At 39.2% G+C, this 23,173-nt stretch overlaps 1 protein-coding gene across 3 annotated transcripts in view; it reads left to right on the top strand.

Moving 5' to 3' along the window:
- Positions 1 to 23,173, top strand: part of USP3 (ubiquitin specific peptidase 3) — a 99,084-nt gene that overhangs the window by 48,931 nt on the left and 26,980 nt on the right. For all 3 annotated transcript variants that reach the window (XR_010663893.1, XM_065940240.1, XM_065940239.1), the window contains exons 5-11: positions 299 to 380; positions 1,340 to 1,422; positions 2,629 to 2,742; positions 5,391 to 5,504; positions 12,844 to 12,990; positions 16,066 to 16,172; positions 16,350 to 16,430. Coding sequence is in view for 2 of the 3 variants with exons in the window: in XM_065940240.1 (XP_065796312.1) it covers positions 299 to 380; positions 1,340 to 1,422; positions 2,629 to 2,742; positions 5,391 to 5,504; positions 12,844 to 12,990; positions 16,066 to 16,172; positions 16,350 to 16,430 (728 nt within the window). In the remaining variant the exon portion in view is untranslated. The remainder of the gene's footprint in view (positions 1 to 298; positions 381 to 1,339; positions 1,423 to 2,628; positions 2,743 to 5,390; positions 5,505 to 12,843; positions 12,991 to 16,065; positions 16,173 to 16,349; positions 16,431 to 23,173) is intronic.

Genomic DNA, 23,173 nt, shown 5'->3' with positions numbered 1-23,173 from the left:
GACCATCTCAGAGACCACATCTACCTGGCCAGCTTCTCTGGGAAGTGCCCGGAGGTGGCAGATTCTAGTCCCACCCTGCTGGAGGAGCAGTGGGGATTTCCAGGGGAAGTGGAACTCCTCATTGCTAGAAGGACTCGTAGGCCACAGTGGCCTCCTGGGTCTCTCCCTGGCCTGGCTACTCAGTCAGCCAGGGCTGTACCCTCAAAGCTTAGCACGGCCACCTTTGCTCTCTTATCCTGCTGGGTGGTGTGTATGTAGGCATGTCTTTCTGACTGTCTGTCTGTTTGTGTTTTAATAGCTCATCTTTCACAGCTGACAGGCATAGGAAAAGAAAACTTTTGGAAAACTCATCACTGAACAGCAAGTTACTAAAAGTAAATGTAAGTAATCAAAATTTATTCAAATACAAGAATTGGTTGAGGTCTAGTCACTGATTACAACTCTAACATTAATGTTACCCCCTTACGAAATTTTATAAACGTATGTCTTGTATTTGGAATATTTTACAAAGTGTTTGCCACTGGTACTCACGACTCTTGATGTGACTAAATACCCCGGCGAGTCTGTCAGTGCCTGCCTTCCGTCAGAATTACTACCATGCTCCAGTACCTTAGCGAGCATCTGTTCTTAAGGCCTCCTCGTGTACCTTGTTACCCTTTTGCATGGGATCCCAGAGATCCTTGCTTCCCTGTGCTAAAGGTCCCTACTGCAGATTTTGTGGGTCTGAAGTTATGGTAAGTTTTGTTCCTTAGCTATATTTTTTCCATTTTGTAGTAGCTTTAGTAGTCTTGTGAAGGTGTTAGGGCTTCCCAGGTGGCTCAGTGGCAAAGAATCCACCTGCTCATACAGGAGACTTGGGTTTGATTCCTGGGTCAGGAACATTCCCTGAAGGAGGAAACGGCAACCCACTCCAGTATTCTTGCCTGGAGAATCCCATGGATAGAAGAGCCTGGCAGGCTACAGTCCATGGGTTCACAAAAGAGTCAGACATGACTTAGTGACTAAAGAACAACAATAATAAAGGCATGACATCTTAAACTTATTTCTTTTAAGGACCTTCCTGGTTTTTACATCATGTACTCCATAGTACTTATTAAAGCTGATTTCCTATTAAGTTTCCATTTAGAACAGTCCTAGGATCAGAAGCAGCTTTCTAAAAATATCCAGACACTTATACAGAGAGTAGAAAGAGAATTTGAAATATTCATTGGACTGAAAAGGATTGATTCCAACCTGGCTTGATGCTAAGAGTTTCAAATACAGGCCTTGGCCCTGTGATGTCTGAAGCAGTTGGCCTTCTCTTCGCGTCGCTGAGGCCGCTTCTCGTTCCGTTTTACAGGGCAGCACGACTGCTATTTGTGCCACGGGCCTTCGGAATTTGGGGAATACGTGTTTCATGAACGCCATCCTTCAGTCGCTCAGGTAATGTTACAGTCAGATCCCAACTATCTAATGTTAGTTTCTGGTGGAATGGTTAAGAGCAAAGGGTCCGTGTTCAGGTTCTGTCTCTGGCTCTGACTCTAGCCTGGTAACTCGGGGCAAGTTACCTCAGTTCCCTGTGCCTTAGTTTTCTCATCAGTGAAATGGGATAATAGTCTGCTTCACGGAGTAGCTGGGAAGATAGTGTATAATTTACATAAAGTGCTTGGAGCAGTGCCTGGCAGTAAATAACTGTTAGCAGTTATTATTTAGTTCCTGTCGCTTCTTAAATAGGCTTGACCACGGGCCAGCAAACTTCTGAAAAAGGCCAGATTAAATAAATATTTTTAATCTTTGCATGCCACATCCAGGCCCTCTCACATATTTTCCTCCTCCCTTCAATACTTCCCTCCCTTTTAAACAACTCTTTAAAAATAAAAAACTCACTTTAAAAATGAAAAAGCTCACTGGCCCAGGGCCAGATTTGCCCTGTGGGCCATAGTTCGCAGACCCCTGGGCTGTAAAGAACCTTGTTCAGAGAACTCAGTTCAGCCATTAGTTGAGTCTTAAGTATGGTCATTAGATCAGGATCCTCAACGTGTAGGATGAGCAGTGAAAAATAAAACAGGCAACAAGGCTGACCTAAGTTATCTAAAAGAGATTATTTAGAAAGTTGTGTACTTTCAGATTCTAATGTGGTGTCAAAGACCAGAATAAATTATTTTCCCAGGGCCAGAAGCCACATGTGCTGTCTCCTTAAAGGGGCTGGCTCTCCGCTTTTCTTGCTTGCAGAAGAAATTCTAGTTGCTACTGAATTCTCCTTGTTACTCTGTATAGTGTATTCAAACAATATGGTTGCTCTCATAGTTTGCTTCTGCTGGAGGAAATTATTGAACACCTGGAAACAAACACCCTGAAAAGAAAGAAATGGTGACAGTCTCTGAATGGGAAGGGGGATTGAGGATCTTGGGAACAGAGTTTGCTTTAAGGCCTTTCTTTATTTCTGCAAAGTCATCTACTTGTATTGTTTTCTGGGAACAAAAGAGGAATCTTAATGAAGAAACATGATGTAAGAGATTGCATTGAATACCACTTTAATGAGAAACTGACAGATCACATTTTCAAAATCCATATGTGGATCTCATAATACTTTCTTTACAGGCCCTAGGACAGTTAAAAAATAATTTTCTTTCCTTCCTTTTAAAATAGTAACATTGAGCAGTTTTGCTGTTATTTCAAAGAGCTGCCTGCTGTGGAATTACGGAATGGGAAGACAGCCGGACGGCGAACGTACCACACCAGGAGCCAGGGGGATAACAACGTGTGAGTCTCAGAATATGTCCTTTCTGGCTTTGAGCTACAGAACAAATGACTCTTACTGGTGATTTCCATTGTGTTATGTGAGTAGATAGGCACGTGCACTTAAAAAGAAACTCTTGACAGTTGTGTTTCAGTATTTAGCTGGCAATCTTAATAATTGTCGGAATTCTTTTAACTCTATTTACCTAGCAGGCAGGATAAATTCAGCACTCTACTTGTGGAGTCTATGGATTGGGGCATTCTAAAATTGACATCTATGAATGAAGCACAGTTCTAGGTATAGAGCAGCATGAATGTCATTAGTCTTTGTGAATTAACTTGTGTGAGCGGGTTAGGTAAACCTGTCTTGAATAATTAATTTGCAGTTATCAAATTCATTATGGGGCAGTACAGTCAATTATTAGTTGATGTGGGAGGAGGAAGTGACAAGTGATTGTTGAGAACCAAAACAATATGTATTCAAATTCAAACCATGTTCTATTGGGGTTCAGAAGTTGTGTCATCTTATCATGGTTGTAAGAGGCATCTTAACATTATTGAAATGAGGCTATAACAATGTAATGTTTTCCCTGTCTGCCCATCCCTGCTGTCACACGCCCCATCCCCACACATTCTGAAAAGCCACACATAATGTAATACTTAACAGTTTGACACTGTTCTTCCTGCCTGGCTGAGGGAGAATAGCATAGACCGTGTTAGAATAGTGTGCAGTGTGGAATACGCAGTGTAGCCAGACATTGGCGCAGGGAGTGAGAGTTGTAAGAGTGGAGTTTTAAGAGTCTGCTTTGGCAGCAGAGTGCAGGATGAGCTAGAACATGCCTGTGTTCAAGGAGGCTTCTTCACACTTCATAGTAATTGGTTAGAGGGAATAGCAGTGAAATGAAGAGGAAAAAATACATGTGCACAAAAGGGAAGAATTAGTAGTACTTGATGCATTAGTGTGATTTAGGGTTTAGTTACAAATTACAGAAATTGCCTCTGGCCATCTTATGCAGAAAAGGAATTCATTGAAGGTCTTTGGTGAACTTACCATTAGCAGATGGGTGGAAAATCAGGTTAATGAGTCCAGGCATCCATAAAGGTATCCTTATTAGGACCACTGTCCATGCCCTGCCTAAGTTTTCCCACTGCCAGCACTGCTGGAGTTGGTGCTGGGGGGAAGCTGCTGTTATTGCTCCTCCCACCTGCCACCCCCCCGCTCCCCCCCCCCCCCCCCGCCACACTCCTGAAGATGCTCGTTGCCACCTGAAATGATTTGGCACTGTCACAGTCTCGTTTCTAATTCCTGCTTCAAATAGGCACACCAAGGCCATGTACCTGAATCCTGGCTGCAAGGAGGGAGTGGGGCATGGGCTGAGGAGCAAGTATTTAGCGTTTTCAGCTTCCATAGTGGGAGGCAGGCTTTGACTCTCACAAGACTCTTAAGATGGAGTTCCTCAAACACAGGATGAGGATTGAGGTACTAGGAAGTAAAAAACATAATTTCTATCTCAGGAACCTGTTGGATAACAGGGGTTGAGAAAGAAGGTGGTGAGAATCTCTCTGGTGTCTATGAGGATGGTAGCTGTATTGATGAATATAGTCATTGCAGTTGAGGAGGTGTTTAAGTTTACCTTTGTGCATAGAGAACCAAAACTAATGGTGACTTAAGCATCCCTGGTTTATTTTCTTATGTAAAAGTTGGAGGTTATCCATCTAGCTTTGTTTTGTACAATCACCGGGCTCACCCGATGTTCCGTCCACCATCCCTGCCTGTGGCTCTCATCTACGCCGTCCACAGTGCTGCTGGGGAGTCACCGTTTCAACCTCACTCTTGCCGGAAGGCAGAAAGGAGGAGTGAAGAAGGACCACTCTTTCTCTTTAAGGGGATTTGTCAGAAGTTGGACACACTAGAATTTTTTATTCCATGAACTCAAATGCCAAGAAAAAAGTGGAAGCTGTATTCCTGTGGGGGGTGTGAGTGGAGACCAGGTGGCCGTAGGAGCAGGGAGCAGGTTTAGGACACACTGCGTGGGAAGAGACAAGAGGACGCCCAGAAGGAAATTCCTGCTGGACCTGGAGACACCTGAATAAAAGCAGTCATGAGAAAAATGTGGGTTTCAGATTTGGATTTGAGTGTTCTTGCCTGGAGAATCCCAGGGATGGGGTCGCACGGAGTCGGACACGACTGAAGTGAGTTAGCAGTGGCAGTACAGAGGTGAATTTTGAAGCTCTGCAGTCATTACCTCTCTGCAGCAGAGATGAGCAGACAGTCCCGAACAAGTCTGAGAGGTGCTCCTAGTGAGGGGCAAGAAGGAAAGAGCCAGGAGGTGGACAAGGGATTCTGTTACTTGTTTTACATGCTTTAAAATATGCATCAGTAAGTACTTTGGTTTGTAACTTATCCACTGCTTTATCTTACAAGTATGATGGTACTTCGGCATACTCAAGAGTTCACCATACAATTAAAAACTAGTCTTGTCAAGTAATTACCGATTTTTGTATGGGTTTTTGAGATGCTGTCACTTAACTGTCAGATTTAGTTCAGAAGAGACCAAATTTTTTATGTTTTCATATTTTATTTGTGAATTTTAGACAATTTGGCATTGTGTACTAAAACACTAGCCCCTTGCAAATGTGTCAGGGTCTCATCATCCCTTCCTCTCTTCTAGGTCTTTGGTGGAAGAATTTAGAAAGACACTCTGTGCTTTATGGCAAGGTAGCCAGACTGCATTTAGCCCAGAGTCCTTATTTTATGTTGTTTGGAAGATTATGCCCAATTTTAGGTAAGTAATATTTAATGAAGGATATTTAAAACATTAATAGTAGTCCTTACATTGTTCCTGAAACAATTTCCAACAAGTGGTATTCTTGGTAATGAAGACTGTTTTGTTTTTTAAGGAGAAGGTAAGTTGGATATATCCTACTAGACAATGTGTTTAAATAATAGACCTCAGAAATGTCTTTAACAAAAAGCAGGGCATTTTGTTGTTATAAAAGCAAAGACCTTATAAATAACTTATGTGCTCTAGGAAAACATACTGGGCAAAATTTCCTTGATTCTTTTAAAATCTTATAAACAGTAATTATCATTATACACTGTCTTACTTCAGCTAAAAAAAAAAATCCAAATGTAATCAGTAGAAAACCATGGTACTGTATTCCAGACTGTAGTTAAGTCCAGAAGATTCATTTTTCAGACAGTAACAAAATGAACAGATCATCTCCTTACATGGCTGCAGAGTCACTGAGTTTTCCATGTTGTTTATCTAGTCTCACTTGAGGGAAACGCCCTGCTGTCAGAAAAGCCCCTCTTCTCCTAGGCTCATCAGCCCTGTAGCGAGCAGCAGATTTGAAGCACTGCGGGTGTTTGACAACAGCCTTTGCCACCTTCTGCTGATTTTATCTTTCTGAAGCACATCATGGTTCTTACTAGTCATGATTCTGGCATCTAATATATGCTCCTCTCCTTTTTTAAAGCCAGCACGGTGTAGTAAACATTAGCAGTCTATCTTGCTTGTCTCAGAGTGGTTCAGATCTATGGGTAGTGTGGAGAAATGTCTGAAGGGTAACAGGACTGTAATTTGTTGCCTTCCTGAAGAGTGTGGCCTTGAGGGTCAGATGTAATTGACTATTGTTAACTCTGGTCTTTGTTTTGAAGGATATTTCTTTTCTATTTCATGTTATTTAAATCTCTTCTCAGGAAAGAATATCTTGTAAGAATTTTAGAATTATCTGACTCTAAATAGGAAAGGTAGAAATGATTGTTAAGTTATTGTTAATCACTGGTAGAAATTTCTATCAATCACATAGTTAGACAACTTTATTTTCTTGGGCTCCAAAATCACTGCCGGTGGTGACTGCAGCCATGAAATTAAAAGACGCTTGTTGGAAGAAAAGCAATGATTAACCTAGATAGCTTTTTAAAAAGCAGAGATGTTACTTTGCCGACAAAGGTCTGTTTAGTCAAAGCTATGGTTTTTCCAGTAGTCATGTATGGATGTGAGAGTTGGACCATAAAGAAAGCTGAGTGCTGAAGAATTGATGCTTTTGAACTTTGGTGTTGGAAAAGACTCAAGAGCCCCTTGGACTGCAAGGTGATCCAACCAGTCAATCCTAAAGGAAATAAGTCCCAAATTCATTGGAAGGACTGATGCCGAAGTTGAAGCTCCACTACTTTGGCCACCTGATGTGAAGAACTGAATCACTGGAAAAAACCCTGATGCTGGGAAAGATTAATGGCAGGAGGAGAAGGGGACGACAGAGGATGAGATGATTGGATGGCATCACCGACTCAATGGACATGAGTTTGAGTAAGCTCCAGGAGCTGGTGATGGACAGGGAAACCTGGCGTGCTGCAGTCCACGGGGTTGCAAAGAGTCAGACATGACTGAGCGACTGAACTGATCTAGTTAGACTCTTGATAGGGATTTAATCCTTGTGTTTTGTTACCAGATAAAAAGTGCTTTCATTTGTTGAATATCTGTTATGTGCCAAGCACTTTGGGTATTTTATATCTGATCTTAGTTAAGAAACACAACAGAATTCCCATCAAGGTAGGAAGCATTGCTGTTGTTCAGTTGCTAAGTCATGTCTAACTCTCTGCAACCCCATAGACTGCAACACGCCAGGCCTCCCTGCCCTTTGCTATCTCCCATGAACTTTGCCCAAGTTCTTGTTCATTGAATCGGTAATGGACTTGATTCAGTGGACTATCCATGATTCAGTGGACTATCCATGATTCAATCGGCTATCCAACCATCTCATCCTCTGCCACTCTTTTCTCCTTTTTGCCTTCAATCTTTCCCAGCATCTGAGTATTTTTCCAGTGAGTTGGCTGTTCACATCGGGTGGCCAAAGTTTTGAAGCTTCAGCATCAGCCCTTCCAATGAGTGAGTATTCAGGGTTGATTTCCTTTAAGATTTACTGGTTTGATCTTCTTGCTGTCCAAGGGACTCTCAAGAGTCTTCTCCAACACCACAGTTCAAAAGCATCAATTCTTTAGCACTCAGCCTTCTTTATGGGCCGACTCACATCCATCCATGACTACTGAAAAAATCATAGCTTTGACTATTTGGACCTTTGTCGGCAAAGTGATATCTTTGCTTTTTAATACTCTGTCTAGGTTTGTCATAGCTTTCTTTTCAAGGAGTAACCATCTTCTGATTTCATGGCTGCAGTTATTATCCACAGGAAGTGTTAGCCTCATTTTAAAGATGAAACTTAGACAGAGGAGAGCAGTTCAGTGTTATGCATCTAGTAGGTGTTAGGACCAGAATGAGAACCCAGGTCTTTATGGCGCTGGTCACTGATAGATGTGTTCACAGTAAACTTGTAGTAACTTGTCCGCATGCCCAAGTGAGGCCCACCAGCTGTTTCTGTACTCTTCTACTTGGATTGCATGGTGACTCAGTTCCCCCTTCATTTAATAGAATTCTGTTTTTCATCTATATCTTCCCATTACCTCTACCAGTTTGTTTATTCTAGCCGTGGGCATGAGTTAGTTTTTAGCTACCTAATATTACACATTCTGTTATTCCTACCAATGAAAGAAAAGAACTGGAAAAGCTGACCAGGTTGAGAAATTTGGATGGCGTTGCTGGAGTGATTCCTGTAAAACATGGCCTCTTAGATCTCGCTAATGACTGAGCGACTAAGCAGAATAACATGTCTCTGTTCTCAGCAGGGCTTTCTCTTTGTTCTGTAATAATTATTGTTCCCCACTTCCATGTTGTTGTTCAGTCACCAAGTCATGTCCTACTCTCTGTGACCTCAAGGATTGTAGCCCACCAGGCTTCTCTGTTCATGGGATTTTTCAGGCAAGAATACTGGAGTGGGTTTCTCAAAGAATAATTTTCTCTTGGTTAGACCTAGATCTTGAGACTGTATCATGGATAAAGTTTTAGTGCAGGGTCACTGCCCAATGCCCAGGTGTAAGGCTGTGAGGTAGGGTTTTCGTCTTATAATTGTTACTCCTATTATATATATTGGGCTTCCCTGGTGACTCAGTTGGTAAAGAATCCTCCTGCAGTGTAGGAGACCTGAGTTTGATCCCTGGGTCGGGAAGATCCCCTGGAGGAGGAAATGGCAACCCTCTCCAGGATGTTTGCCTGGAAAATTCCATGGACAGAGAAGCTTGGCGGGCTGCAATCTATGGGGTCACAAAAGAGTTGAACATGACTTAGTGGCTAAACCACCATTACCTATTATGTATACAGGGTAAAGTTCTTATAACATGCCAAAGTGGAAATGAAGTGAGTCTTGAATTATGTTCTTATTGTTATAATCCCAAAGTAAAATTTTTTAGAGTTTAGAAAACCCATTTTCCTTGGTTAACAGATGTCAGTATCCAGGGAGTTTGATCTCTGAAAACAACTTTCATCTCATTGTATGTCTCCATCAGAGCTCATGGACAACACGTCACGGGTGTGTTGTCCTTGAGCAGTAATATTTTGAAAGAAATCTTGTCTGAGAGTAAGTGTCAACAGTGTGCTTAAAATATTCAGTAAATCGTGTTGTAAACAGATGTGCTACATCCAGGCCTTGTGGCTCCATTTATAGAGCACAGGCAGAGTGGATTGAGCATTATTCTTATGCCCTTAGGATTTTCAGAATGGTAAATGAGCACTGGCTTCAACTTCAAGTCTCCAGCTGCATTCGCCCCTAACAGGAGAGTCACTTTGTCCTTTGAAGCCAGACGTTGACTTCTCCTCTCTAGCCGTGAAAGTCCTAGATGACCTCTTCTTCCAGTATAACGCTGTTTTGTCAACATTGAAAATCTGTTGGTTAGTGTAGCCACCTTCATTGTTGATCTCAGCAGGATCTAGATATCTTGCTGCAGGTTCTGAGTCAGCGCTTGCCGCTTCACCTTGCACATGTATGTTAGGGAGACGGAGTCGGAGTCTTTCTTTAAACCTCGCTTACCAACCTCTGCTGGCTTCAAGCTTTTCTCCTGCACTTCCTCACCTCTCTCAGCCTTCCTGGAATGGAGGAGAGTTATTAAGGCCTTGCTCTAAATTAGGCTTTGGCTGAAGGAAATGTTGTGGCTGGTTTGATCTTCTGTCCAGACTGATAAATCTTTCTCCCTATCAGCAATAGGGTCTCACTTTTTTAATCAATGGTGTCTTCCCTGGGGCAGCACTTTTAAAGTTCCTTCAAGAACTTTTCCTTTGCTTTCACAACCTGTCTGTTTGGTGCCAGAGGCCTAGCTTTTGGCCTCTGTCGACTTTTCACATATCTTCCTCACTAAGCTTAATCCTTTTAGCTTTTGATTTAAAATGAGAGACTTGGGACTCTTTCTGTCAGTTAAACATTAGAGGCCATTAAGGGTTGTCTTTTGGCCTAGTTTGAATATCATTGTGTCTCAAGGAATACAGAGGCCCAAAGGGAGGGAGAAAGGCGGGAACAGCCTGTCGGTGGAGCAGTCAGCACACACACAGCATTTACTAAGCTTGCTGCCTTACATGGTTGTGGCACCCTGAAACAGTTACCAGAGTAACGACAAAGGTCACTGACCACTGATCACAGCAACAAACATAATAATAATAATGGAAAAATGTAAAGTATTACAGGAATTGACAAAATGTGATGAGAGACAGAGTGAACAAATGTTGGACAATGGCCCCAGCAGACTTGCCTGAAGCAGGGCTGCCACAGACCTCGGGCTTGTAAACACCGCGGCTCCTGCAGAGCGCAGTGAAGCAAGGCACAGTGAAGCGACACGCCTGTGCTAACCCTCATCAGGGATTTATCTGCTGGTGGGGTTTTTGTGTTTGTAAACAAAACCACTATTATTTTCATTTTCTTTTTTTTTTTTTAATTTTTATTTTCATTTTCTAGTATTTTTGTCTCAAAGAAACTCAGCCTTGATTAACGTCTTACACTGGGTAGGAATAGCTAAATGCAACTGCTTTTGGTTTTGCAGATAATTTGGGCAAAATTGTAACTTATTTTAAATATGAACAGAACCTAAAACTCTTATGTGTCCTAGGTATTTCAGAAGAAGCTTGTTTTAGAGTGATAAAATCTGATTCCGTAGAGGCATATCCTATTACATATTGGTCTTTGCCATTTTACACGTAATGCACTGGTCCCTACTGAACAGCAAATGGTCAGTAATGCATAGGCATGTGTCACAGTTGTGCATGTTGGAGCCTTGCACAAGTGCTTGTGTGTGCCTGTATTATGTGGTGTCTGTTTCATTTGGAATATCCGCTTTCCACTTAAACAGGCACAGAGTAACATTTTCTTCATTGGAACCTTTCTTTGTTCTTAAGATGAAGAGACAGTTGCTCTATGTTCCTGTGTGTTGTACCTCAGCAGCGTCCCTCATTCAGAATGGAGGCCTTATGATCGTCTAGGCTTTTTATGTTTGCAGTGTGCTGTCTAAGATGATTTATCTTTGATACAGATTTTCTATAGACATTAAAGAGAAAGAGGTAATCTTTATGTAAGGTCACAAACAAGTGAGGATAAGGAACAGTGGTAAAACTGGAGCTGCCATTCTTCAGATAAGTCAATGAAAGACTTTATTTAAATGTTTAGAAATGGAATTGTAAATGTCTCTTTAGTCAGAATTAAACAAAAAAAAAAGTCCTCGTCCTAGAAGAAACACAGACTTTTCCTTCTCTGGGTAAAGATCACAAATTGTAACAGATGCCTATAACTTACCTTTATGAAACAATGAGTGTTCCATGATCTCATATAGGACACCAAATGTATTTCTAATGGTAAAGGAAACAGTAGAAAGTAATGTATTTTGATATAAGGAAAGTGAATCATGGTGTGGTTGGAAATGTTCATTAATGTACATTATTTTAAGGAATGGATATGTGTTTGATGAAAATGCAAATTGACATAACTACAAGATACAGGTTTTAATGATCCATTTTAGAAAATGATGATTAGATATTAGGTTATTTTGGTCAGAGAATAAAACTTTTTTATATAAGATAGAATTTCAGATATGACCTGAGATACTGATCTTATCTTTGAGTCATGAAAAAGATGTATATTGAAAGGGTTTAAAGCATCTCCTTAGATATATATAAAGGAACTACCAAGTTTGAATAGTTTTACTTTTAACTTAAGTTTGACATTTTATTCATGAGTCTTAAATACTTAAACAACATATGTATTACTATTTAGTTGCTAAATATTTTAGAAAAAGTTACAGTGAAATACTTTCGATGTAAATTCCATTGATTAGGCAGATCATTTCCATAATTTATTTCCAGGAGAAATTTTAGGAAAAGGGAGAAAATCTGGCTAAAAGAAATTTTGTTTCTGGAATCACTGCCTAGAAGGGCGATGAAAGTTTTGACTCCAGACCAGGTCAGAAAACTTGCCACTTAGGGCAGAGATTAAAGAGAACCTTCCATGCTGGTAAGGGCAGAAGTCTTTCTTATCCATAATTTTATAAATGTACTTTAGACATCACTGCTGATTTATCAACATAAACCTCTAACCCTTCTAGCTGTACCAGCTTAATTTTGTCAGATTTCATTATTCTGCACTTGTCATTGATCTATATTAGCACAAGAATTCCATAGAATTTCCTGACTGAATAGAGTATAAGAAATAACCTCAGAACATGTGGCTATATATATTCAAGTTTTAGGCTACAGCATAATTGTATATGAGTCAATGCATTTTGAAAATTTTGTTTAAAAAAATGTCCTTTGAATCAGAGATTAGGATGATAGACTGCTACACATCTTTAGCTCTTTAGATAAAATTTTTCTTCCTTTCAGCCAGTGTTTGAGGAAATTCACAGTCCACCCAGGAGACAGGGTTGTGGTCCCATCTCTGTTACTCTCCTGTTGTAGGACTTGAGGCAGGTCACACAACCCCCTTTTTGCCTCTCAGTGTTCCTCTTGGGTGAAGTCAGTTGAGGTTACTGCAAGTCCAATTAGCTCTACTAGTCCGTGTTTCCAAACTGATTTTTAAGAAGTGGAATTCTGTCTTGAAGGGAATTTTATGTGTAAGACAAGAAGGAAGTGAGGGTGAAGGACAAGGGAGCCCTCCTGTGTTCTGAGCGCAGCATCGCGACCCTCCCAACACCACCCTCCAGCGTGCTGGGCCGGGTAGGCAGAGCCCTCAGTGACTGACTGCGTTTGCTTCTAGGGGCTATCAGCAGCAGGATGCCCATGAGTTCATGCGCTACCTGTTAGACCACCTGCACTTGGAACTCCAGGGTGGTTTCAACGGTATTTCCCGCTCATCAATTCTGCAAGAGAATTCTACTCTGTCTGCAAGTAACAAATGTTGCATGTAAGATTTCATTTCCATTTGTTCACTAATCACAAAGGCTTAAAATATTTTGAATGTGTATTTTCCTACAGCTTCATTTTGGACTTAACTTTTCCAAAAATAATTTTATTTTTTTAACCTGTTCTTTAATCATACCAAGGCACTGATAACTTTTCTGAATTTTGGGGTTTTTTTGCCTCTCAGTATGAACAAAACAACCTTTTGGGTTGCTTTCCCAAGTACTAATACTTGGCATCAAAATGTTTATTTTGCTAAGGGAGACATAATCGACTTTTATTTCAGCTTGGAGTTTGGTTATTTGTCTCCTTGTGTTCAAATTTTGGGAAAAACTTTATACTTATCTATGCAGGAAAGGGACTTTATAAGATGAATTCCCCGAAGAATGAAAGAAAATAATATATAGGGTTGCTGTAGTATTATTGCCTGGCAGTCCATAAATCTGTAGTCTCATAGTTAATCTAATTGTATCAGAGAAGGGCAATTAATATGAATGGCCATACTTCTTAAAATGTTTGATCCTCAAGGTCCTAGGAGCTGTGTTCAAGTTAGAAACGAGGATAGAGGGGGAAGGAACTGTGATGTGGTAGAAATGTTCCTGCTGCTAGCATCAATTCAAACATAGGACTAGATTACAAATTCTGCTTTGTATTTTATGTGGTGGTATAGTCATACACCAAGGATGCTGAGTTGGGCTCTATAGGCGAGTCCATGTGAAGTGAGGGGGCATCACATTTTGTGATAGTCACAGGTGGTTCTTTTAGTAACTCCTGAGTTTTCAGTATTAATCCATATCTTTTAATGATATTTTAAATAATAGTAAATTTTAAGTTTCATTAGTGAGTTAGGAACATAAAAGTGAAAGTCGTTCAGTCGTGTCCGACTCTTTGTAACCCCATAGACTATACGGTCTATGGAATTCTCCAGGCTTGAATACTGGAGTGGGTAGCTGTTCCCTTCTCAGATATTAAAAACTCAGGTTTCTTTATATTTCCTTAAATTCACTGGAGGATGCATTTCAGGATCTAAGGATGAGACTTGCTAAAACTGCAAAAAAAAAAAAAAAAAAATCAACAAAAAAGGTCTCCTGTATTTGTATTTATTTGTATAAATACATCAAACCCTACTGAAGGTGGGGGTGAGGATGGCAGAAATAAATAACAAGTGGGTTCTTTTTAATATATAGAAAATCGTTAGTGCAAGTATAAAGGACCTTCTCAGCATAACAGCCTGTCCAAATAGCTAATATTTACACTTTCTTGGTGTGCAGTTATAATAAGTAGAATAGTGATTTTGAAATAATTTGTGAATCTTGTTTTAAAATAGCCAAGACTTGATTAGTATCTTTTTTTCAGAGGAAGAAATTGTAAAGGAAGAAGTACATTGAGTTTAAATGTACTGCTTTTTAATAAAGCAGTTTCCACTTTAATTAAAGGCAGCAGAGTATGTGAATATCAGTATGAAAGGATCAGTCATAAACCCTTTATTTTAAGTAGATTTTTGGGGGGGTATATCCTTTGTAATACTAAAGTCATGTATCTTATGAACAACTTAAAAAGCTACATTGTATTTCTTTTACCAGTACAGAAGGAAGCCCTTTCAAAGAAAAGGAAGCAGAACTTTTAAAATAATAGGTTTGCTTGGGTAGGTTTTTTCTGTCTCATCATTGCAGTAGGTTTCATTTGGAGCACTCAAAGTGTGGTTCAGTGTGTTAGGAATACTATTGACTGCAAGTGACAGAAACCACCTCAAATTACTGTTTGTAAAAAAGAGCAATATACTGGGTCAGATAACTGCATAAGTGTACAAAAGTTCACATTTGTGTTCACTATAGTGCTATTAATGAAAGCACACAATAAAAATAACCTTAGTACCATTAATAATTTATTTATATTCTGATTTATCTTTATTTGTTCTGTTGACAGTTTTATGTGGGTTCCTGTGGTTGCAGTGAAACCTGGAGCCATTTGGGATTTTAAATATTTTTTACCAAAGTATATACCCATCAATACTATATTGTTAAGAGAAGGTGCTTAGGTCAGGCCAGCTGTGTGAACTTGGGCCAAGTTATTTAACCTTTGAACCTCAGCTTCCTTGTCTGTAAGATGGGGATAATCTTCTCTGCCTCAGAGTTGTTGTGAGCATTAGTTTAGCACACGGAAAGTACTTAGAATGGAGCCTGCTGGCACGTAAGTACATAAGTGCTTGTCAGCTGTTGTTGTCCAAACCGTGGCACGCCGTGCACCTGTCACAGTGAGGTGCACATCCAGGATACATCCTTAGGGAAGAGAAGACAAGCAGAAGGCAGGTATGACCCTGGTTATTCAGATCAAAGATGCTTACAATACTCAACAGGCTTTCATTTCAGTAAGCACTTGTCTAAAAAGCATTGTATGTATATTCTCATATCATCATCACCAGGCTTCTAAGGTAGATAGATGTTATTCCTATTTTACATTTGATGAAGCTGAGGCACACATAGGTTAAGTAACATTAGGACAGTTAGTGTCTTATTGTTCTTACAGTGCTGTACATATTTTTGATCTCTACAAGGGAAATACTGTTTAAGTGTTTAATTGTGAAATCATCTCTCTACCAGTGATGACTAAGTATAAGTTAAATTTGTTTACCTCATTTTCCCCAAATGTGAACATCTAAAGAAAAAATCTTAAACTATCTTTGATGAAGGTTGTTGTTCAAAGTAACATAATTTAGAGAGATCCCCATATGATGAGAAATCTTGCAAAGGATCTAATATAAAGGGGTTTCCTATTTCCTGAGGGGTATATTTGAGGGAAAAGGGGTCCTCTTCCTCCGAGTGCAGGTATGTATGTGATCTATTAGTAATGGCAAATGTTCAGTGTTAGTATAGAAAGTAGTGGGATTGGGAGAGGGGTCAGAGGAAGGCCAGTGGCTTAAACCTTTTATTTGGTATACATCTATGTAGCTTTTAAGCTTTTGTGTTATTCTATAATTTAAATTAAAAAACATATATATCCCCCAAAGGGAGTGGGGAGTGACCTAGAGGAGCTTTTACATATATTTTACTGAGATATTTTCCTATGTGATTTTCTTTAGAAATGGAGCATCTACAGTTGTCACGGCTATATTCGGAGGCATTCTCCAAAATGAGGTTAACTGTCTCATATGTGGGACAGAATCTAGAAAGTTTGATCCATTCCTAGGTAAGACATATTTGGTATGTGATGATATGATACTGTATGAAAATAATAACTGCAATGTTTTCTTTGAAAGCTAAGACAGTAAAGAGATAAATCCGTAAAAATACATCATTTTTGGAAATTATTTTTTGCTTGGTTATATATTCCTTTAACAGTTCTGTTTTCCTATTTCCTTTTAAGACCTTTCATTAGATATTCCAAGTCAGTTCAGAAATAAGCGCTCTAAGAATCAAGAAAATGGACCAACTTGTTCATTACGAGGTAAAGATACTTTAATATTCTGGAGTTTTTCCCCCACCCTGAAATAGCTAAATAATACATTTATAAACTTCATCGGTAAGTGCTGTGTTGTTGATTGTTTTAATGAATTTGTGCTACAACTTAAGTCAAACCTGAATGTCTCTTCCTGTCCAAAAAAATTGTTTAGCAAGAATACCTGCCAGAGGTATTGATCTGCTGTCAAATGTAAAATATTTCTTATCTTTATTTATTTTTGAACTTTTTATTTTGTATTGGTGTGAGGTCGATTAATAATGTTGTGATAGTTTCAGGTGGACAGCAGAGGGACTCAGCCACATCTATATGCATGTGTATCGTTCTGCCCCAGACTCTTCTGTCTTCTTTTTAATAATTGTAAATCTGTCACAGAACTTTCTTCTGATCTAATGAAATAGGATTCTATGGCTATTTCCCTAGTACCAGAGGGAGAAAGAACCTCAGAAAAGCTTTATAAATTGTGGTGTCATTTACTCTTTAGTATGATAATTTGAGAGCTCTTAATGATAACAGCTGTTGGTTAAGCCTGAGGCCTTGCTTTTAATTGGAAGATTAAAATTCACATTTGAGAGATTTCTGAACAAATTTTTTCCTTCGTGATTTAGTCAAGGCAAAAGACCTGTCCGTGATCAACCACTAAAATGACTATTCTTTTCAGTCAGAGAAAGAAGAACCTAGGATAGGGGGAAAAGAAAAAAAGAGGATCTAGTATGTGTCCTGTCATTAAAGACTGCTACAGTGAAGGCAAATAACAAAATTTCTACCCTGAAGGGCATGTTCACAAAAAAGAGTTTTAGGTAATGTTGTCATAATGATTTATATACATATTATGTAATCTTTTCTTACAGAACAGAAGGTTCTGTTGGTCTAAACATGCAACCACAAAGTCACATGTGCCTATTAAAATTTAATTGAAATTTAAAACTCAGGTGCTCAGTAGCCATATATGGCCAGTGGTCAGCACAGATGCAGAATATTTCCACTATTGCAGAAAGTGCCATCATGGACAGTGCTGCTCTAGAATCAAATTATTCAGCAAAATGTATATGAAAACACTTTGTAAATGCTTTTAGTTTGTTCTCCATCTGTCTGACAGTGTTGTCTGTCTTTTCTGAACAAGAGTATGGAATAAATTTAAGGAAGCCCCATTCATGCTGCTGCTGCTGCTAAGTCACGTCAGTCGTGTCCGACTCTGTGCAGTCCACCAGGCTCCCGTCCCTGGGATTCTCCAGGCAAGAGTACTGGAGTGGGGTGCCATTGCCTTCTCCCCATTCATGCTACTTCCCCCTAAAATATGTGGCTACAGTATGTTTCTCTAAAACTGTTTCTGGCCTGTTTGAGATTAAGAAAATATCACAGTTTACTTAATAGCAAATGTCAGATCATCTTCCCTGTATATATACAGCACGTGAATTCAGGCTAATTTAAGCATAAAACAAACATTATTTGATCATTTAGAGAGGAAATCAATGAAAATTTTAAAGGAATTAACTTTAAACTATATAATCTAAATTAGACTGAATTCATCTTAAAATTTCAATAAGAACACTAATATTAATGCTATTCCTCAGTGTGTGTATATATATACATACATATATGGGTATATATCTGAATAATATTTCCTCATGTTTAACAACACTGATTTAGTCCAGATGATTTTTGACTGCAAGATACAGAGACACTCATTTGTTCATGTTTCTTTCCTTCTCTTCCTCAGTGCTGATTCCTCCCACCCCTCCTGAATTGGTCACATACCTGGTTCTTATTGCTTTCTATAACATTTCACTTAAACTTATCCGAGAATGCTCTAATACTGAGAGATTTTTTTCTGGAGACCATCCAGGAGAGTGTATGACACACCTTACACAGGTGGTTATAAGCTGTACTTAACTACAAACAAGAAAAGTGACAAGTCGCATTTGCCTCACATCCCAAATGGTATTTTTCTTGGCATAGACTCACTGAAATCTGATGCAGGTTGGTATTAGCATCAGGGGGCCCAGAAATATGTTTCCTGTATTCTCAACTGACTTCCCTTTGAATCCTCAGACTTTTGATTTTTATTTTATTAAAAGAGCTTACTGTCAGCTTCAGAATTTCTAAACCATGCAGTATCTGTGAAACACAACAAAACGAGATTTTCAGATGATGCTGGTAATTTTCAAGAAGGTGTAAAGGATCCAGAATGCTAGAAAAACTTCAAGATGAAAAAGCACCTCATTTTAGAAACTTTCCTAAGGTAACGGAATTGCACAGTAGAGACACAGCAGCAGACAGTGGCATTATCTTTTATGATGAACCATCAGAGACATCTGCCTGTGAGTCAGGGCTCAACTTCTGCTTAAGAATGAGAAAGAGGCAGGAGACGAGATGGTGGAGTAGGACATGAACTCACCTCCTCTCACAAAAACACCAAAATCACAACTAATTGCTGAATAGCCACTGACCAAAAAAAGACTCAAACCCACCAAAAAAGATATTCTACACCCAAAGACAAAGAAGTCACAGTGAGATTGTAGGAATGCTTCTGTTTTATAATCAACTCCCAAATCTAGTAGTGGGAGGGTGACCTGCAAACTGGAAAATAATCGTATCACAGAGACTCTCCCATAGAAGTGAGAGTTCTGAGCCCCACATCAGGCTCCCCAGCCTGGGGGTCTGGAATCAGGAGAAAGAGCCTCCAGAGCATTTGGCTTTGAAAACCAGTCGGGCTTGACTGTAGGCACTCCACAGGGCTGGGGGGAACAAGAGACTCCACTCTTGGAGGGTGCACATGAGGTTTCACACGCACTGGGACCCAGGGCAAAGCAGTGACTCCATAGGCACATGGGCTAGACCTACCTTTGGTTCTTAAGCAGGGGTCCTGGGGAGGCGGGGTCAGCTGTGGCTCACTGTAGGGGCAAGGACAGGGGTAGTGAACACCCCAGGGAAGGCTCATCATTGTGAGCTCTTTCAGAGATGGCCATTTTGGCACCTGGCTTCACCCAACAGCCACCTATAAACACATCACTTGAGACAGCCCTGCCTATCAGAGGGACAAAACCCAGCGCTACCCACCAGTGGGCAAGTACCAGTCCCTGGACGAAACTCACCTACCAGGGGGAATGCACCAGAACCAAGAGAATTATAGTCCTGCAGCTTGGAAAATAGAGACCACAGATGCACAAAATTAGATACAATGAGATGGCAGAAAAATATGTTCTAGATGAAGGAATAAGATAAAACCCAAGAAGAACAACAGAGTGAAATGGATATAGGCAATCTCCTTGAAGAAAAATTCAGAGTAATAATAGTAAAGAAGATCCAAGATCTCAGGAAAAGAATGGAGGCATAGACTGAGGGGATACAATAAAGAGCTAGATGCTTTAAAGAACAGAGATGAACAATAACTGAATTGAAAAATACCGTAGATGGAATCAATAGTAGAATAAATAAGGCAGATGAAAAAGTGAGCTGGACACCAGATTGCTGGATATCACTGTTTGGAACAGAATTAAGAAAAAAGAATGAAAAGAAATGTTGACAGTCCAAGAGACTTCTGGGACAACATTAAATGTACCAATGTTTGCATTAAAGGGGTCCCAGAAGGAGAAGAAAGAGCCTGAGAAATATTTGAAGACATAACAGCCAAAAAATTCCCTAAGGAAAGGAAACACACATTCAAGTTCAAGAAGTGCGGAGAATTTCATACAGGATAAACCCAATGAGGAACATATTAAGACACACAGTAATCAAATTGACAAAAATTAAAAAAATGTTAAAAGCAACTAGGGAATTCCTGTCTGGTTATCAGCTGATGTTTTTTAAGCAGAAACTCTGCAGGCCAGAAGGGAGTGACATGATATATTGAATGTGATGAAAGGGAAAAACATACAAACAAGAATATCCAGCAAGGCTCTTGCTTAGCTTTGACAGAGAAATCAAAAGCTTTACAGACAAGCAAAAGCTAAAAGAACTCAGCACACCCAAATCATCTTTACAGCAAGAAAGGAACTTTTCTAGGCAGAAAAGTAAGGCCACAACTAAAAATGAGAAAATTACTAATGGGAAAGTTCACTGGTAAAGGCAACCAAACAGTAAAAGTAGGAAATCAGTCACACCAAATACAATATCAAGACCAGCAATAGTGAGGAGAGTACAAATGCATTTGAAATTAAGAGACCAGCAACTTAATCTTCGCGCGTGTGTGTGTGTGTGTGTGTGTGTGTGTGTGTGTAGACTGCTATATCAAAACCTCATGGTAATTGCAAGCATTTGAAATTAAGAGACCAGCAACTTAATCTTCGTGTGTGTGTGTGTGTGTGTAGACTGCTATATCAAAACCTCATGGTAATTGCAAGCCAAAAACCTATGAGAGATACACGCTCACAAAAAGAAAAAGTAATCCAAACCCAACACTAAAGATATTCATGAGATCACAAGGGAAGGGAAGAAAAAGGACCTACAAAAACAAATCCAAAACAACTGACAAAATGGCCTTAAGAACATATATATTGAGGATTACCTTAAATGTAAGCAGATTAAATGCTTCATTCAGAAGACACAGATTGGTTGAATGGATATAGAAACAAGACACACATATATGCTGTCCTCAAGAAACCCACTTCAGATCTAAGGACACATACAAACTGAAAGGGGATGGAGAAAGGTATTCCATACAAATGAAAATCAAAGAAAGCTGGAATAGCAATACTCATCAGGCAAAATCAACTTTAAAATAAAAAATGTTATAAGAGACAAAAAAGGACAGTACAAAATAATCAAGATTAATCCAAGCAGATACAACAATTGTAAGTATGCACCCAGTACAGCATTTGTCTTATACATTGGGGAACTCCTAACAGTCATAAAAGGAGAAATCGACAGTAACACAACAATAGTGGGGGACTTTAACACCCCACTTACATCGATGGACGGATGCAGACAGAAAATCAATAAGGAAACACAGGCCTTAAATGACACATTAGACCAAATGGACACCACAATACAAAACCTAGGGGACACAGAAAAAGCAATTTTAAGAAGGAAGTTTAGTAAGACAATCTTACTTCAGAAAACAAGAAAAATCTCAAGTAAACAGCCTAATCTTACAGCTAAAGCAACTAGAGTAAGAAAAACAAAACTCAGAGTTGGTAGAAGAAATCATAAAGATTGGAGCAGAAATAAATGGAGACAATGAAAACAATAGAAAAGATCAGTGAAGCTAAAAGCTGGTTCTTTGATTAACCTTTACCAGACGCATTAAGGAAAAGAAGGGAGAGGGCTCAAATCAATAAAATTAGAGATGAAAAACTAAGTTACAGTGGACATCACAGAATACAAAGGATCATAAGAGACTACCATAAGCAACTATATGCCAATGAAATAGACAGCTTGGGAGAAATGGACATATTCTTAAAAATGTACAATTTTCCAAGACTGAACCAAAAGAAATGTGAACAGACCTATCCTTAGTACTAAAAGTGATACTGTGATTTAAAAACTTCCAACAAACTAAAGTCTAGGATCAGATGGCCTCACAGGTGAATTCTGTCAAACACTTAGAGAAGACTTAATATCTATTCTTCTGAAACTATTACAAAATATTAAAGAATAAGGAACCACTGCTAAACTCAATTGAAAAAGCCACAATCACCCTGATGCCAAAACCAGATAAAGATGCCACAAAAAAGAAAATTACAGGCCACTATCACTAATGAACACAGATGCAAAAATTCTCAACAGAATACTAGCAGACTGAATCCAATAATACATTAAAAGGATCACAAACCATGATCAGGTGGGATTTAGCCAGGGATACAAGGATTTTTCAGTATCTGCAAATCAATGTGATATGCCACATTAATGCATTGAAGAATAAAAACCCTATGATTATCTCAATAGATTCAGAAAAAGCTTTTGATAAAATTTAACATCCATTTATGATTAGAAAAATAAAGCTTTCCAGAAGGTGGGCATAGAGGGAACCTACATCAACATAATAAAGGCTACATACAACAAACCCACAGCTAACATTACACTCAACAGTGAATAGCTAAAAGGATTTCCTTTAAGATCAGAAACAAGACAAGGATGTCCACTCTCACCACTTTTATTCAACATAGTTTGGAAGTGTTAAGCCACAGCAATCAGAAGAAAAAAAAAATAAAGGGTTCCAAAAGAAGTGTCTGTTTTGAGATGATATGATATCACACCATACATAGGAAATCCTAAAGATATTACCAGAAAACTACTAGAGCTAATCAGTGAATCTGGTAAAGTTGTAAGATACAAAGTTAATACACAGAAATTTCTGGCATTTATGTATACTAACAATGAAAGGTCAGAAAGAGAAATTAAGGAAACAATCCCATGTACCGTCACATCAAAAAGAACAAAATACCTAGGAATAAACCTGCCTAAGGAGGCCAAAGATCTGTACTCAGAAAACTGTAAGATACTGATGAAAGAAATCAAAGATGACACAAAGAGATACACCATGTTCTTGTATTGTAAGAATCAATATAAAAATGACCCTACTACCCAAAGCAATAAACAGATTCAGTGCAATCCGTATCAAATAACCAATAGCATTTTTCACAGAACTAGGATAAAAAGAGTTTACAGTTTGTATGCAAACACAAAAGACTCCGGATAGCCAAAGCAGTCTTGAGAAAGAAAAAAAACAGAGCTGGAGGACACAGGGTCCCTGACTTTAGACTGCACCTCAACTGCAGTAATCAAAATAG

Source organism: Muntiacus reevesi, chromosome 7 (assembly GCF_963930625.1).
Source record: "Muntiacus reevesi chromosome 7, mMunRee1.1, whole genome shotgun sequence".
NCBI classification, from domain to species: Eukaryota; Metazoa; Chordata; class Mammalia; order Artiodactyla; family Cervidae; genus Muntiacus; species Muntiacus reevesi.
This window is presented reverse-complemented; position numbering and strand designations above follow the sequence as displayed.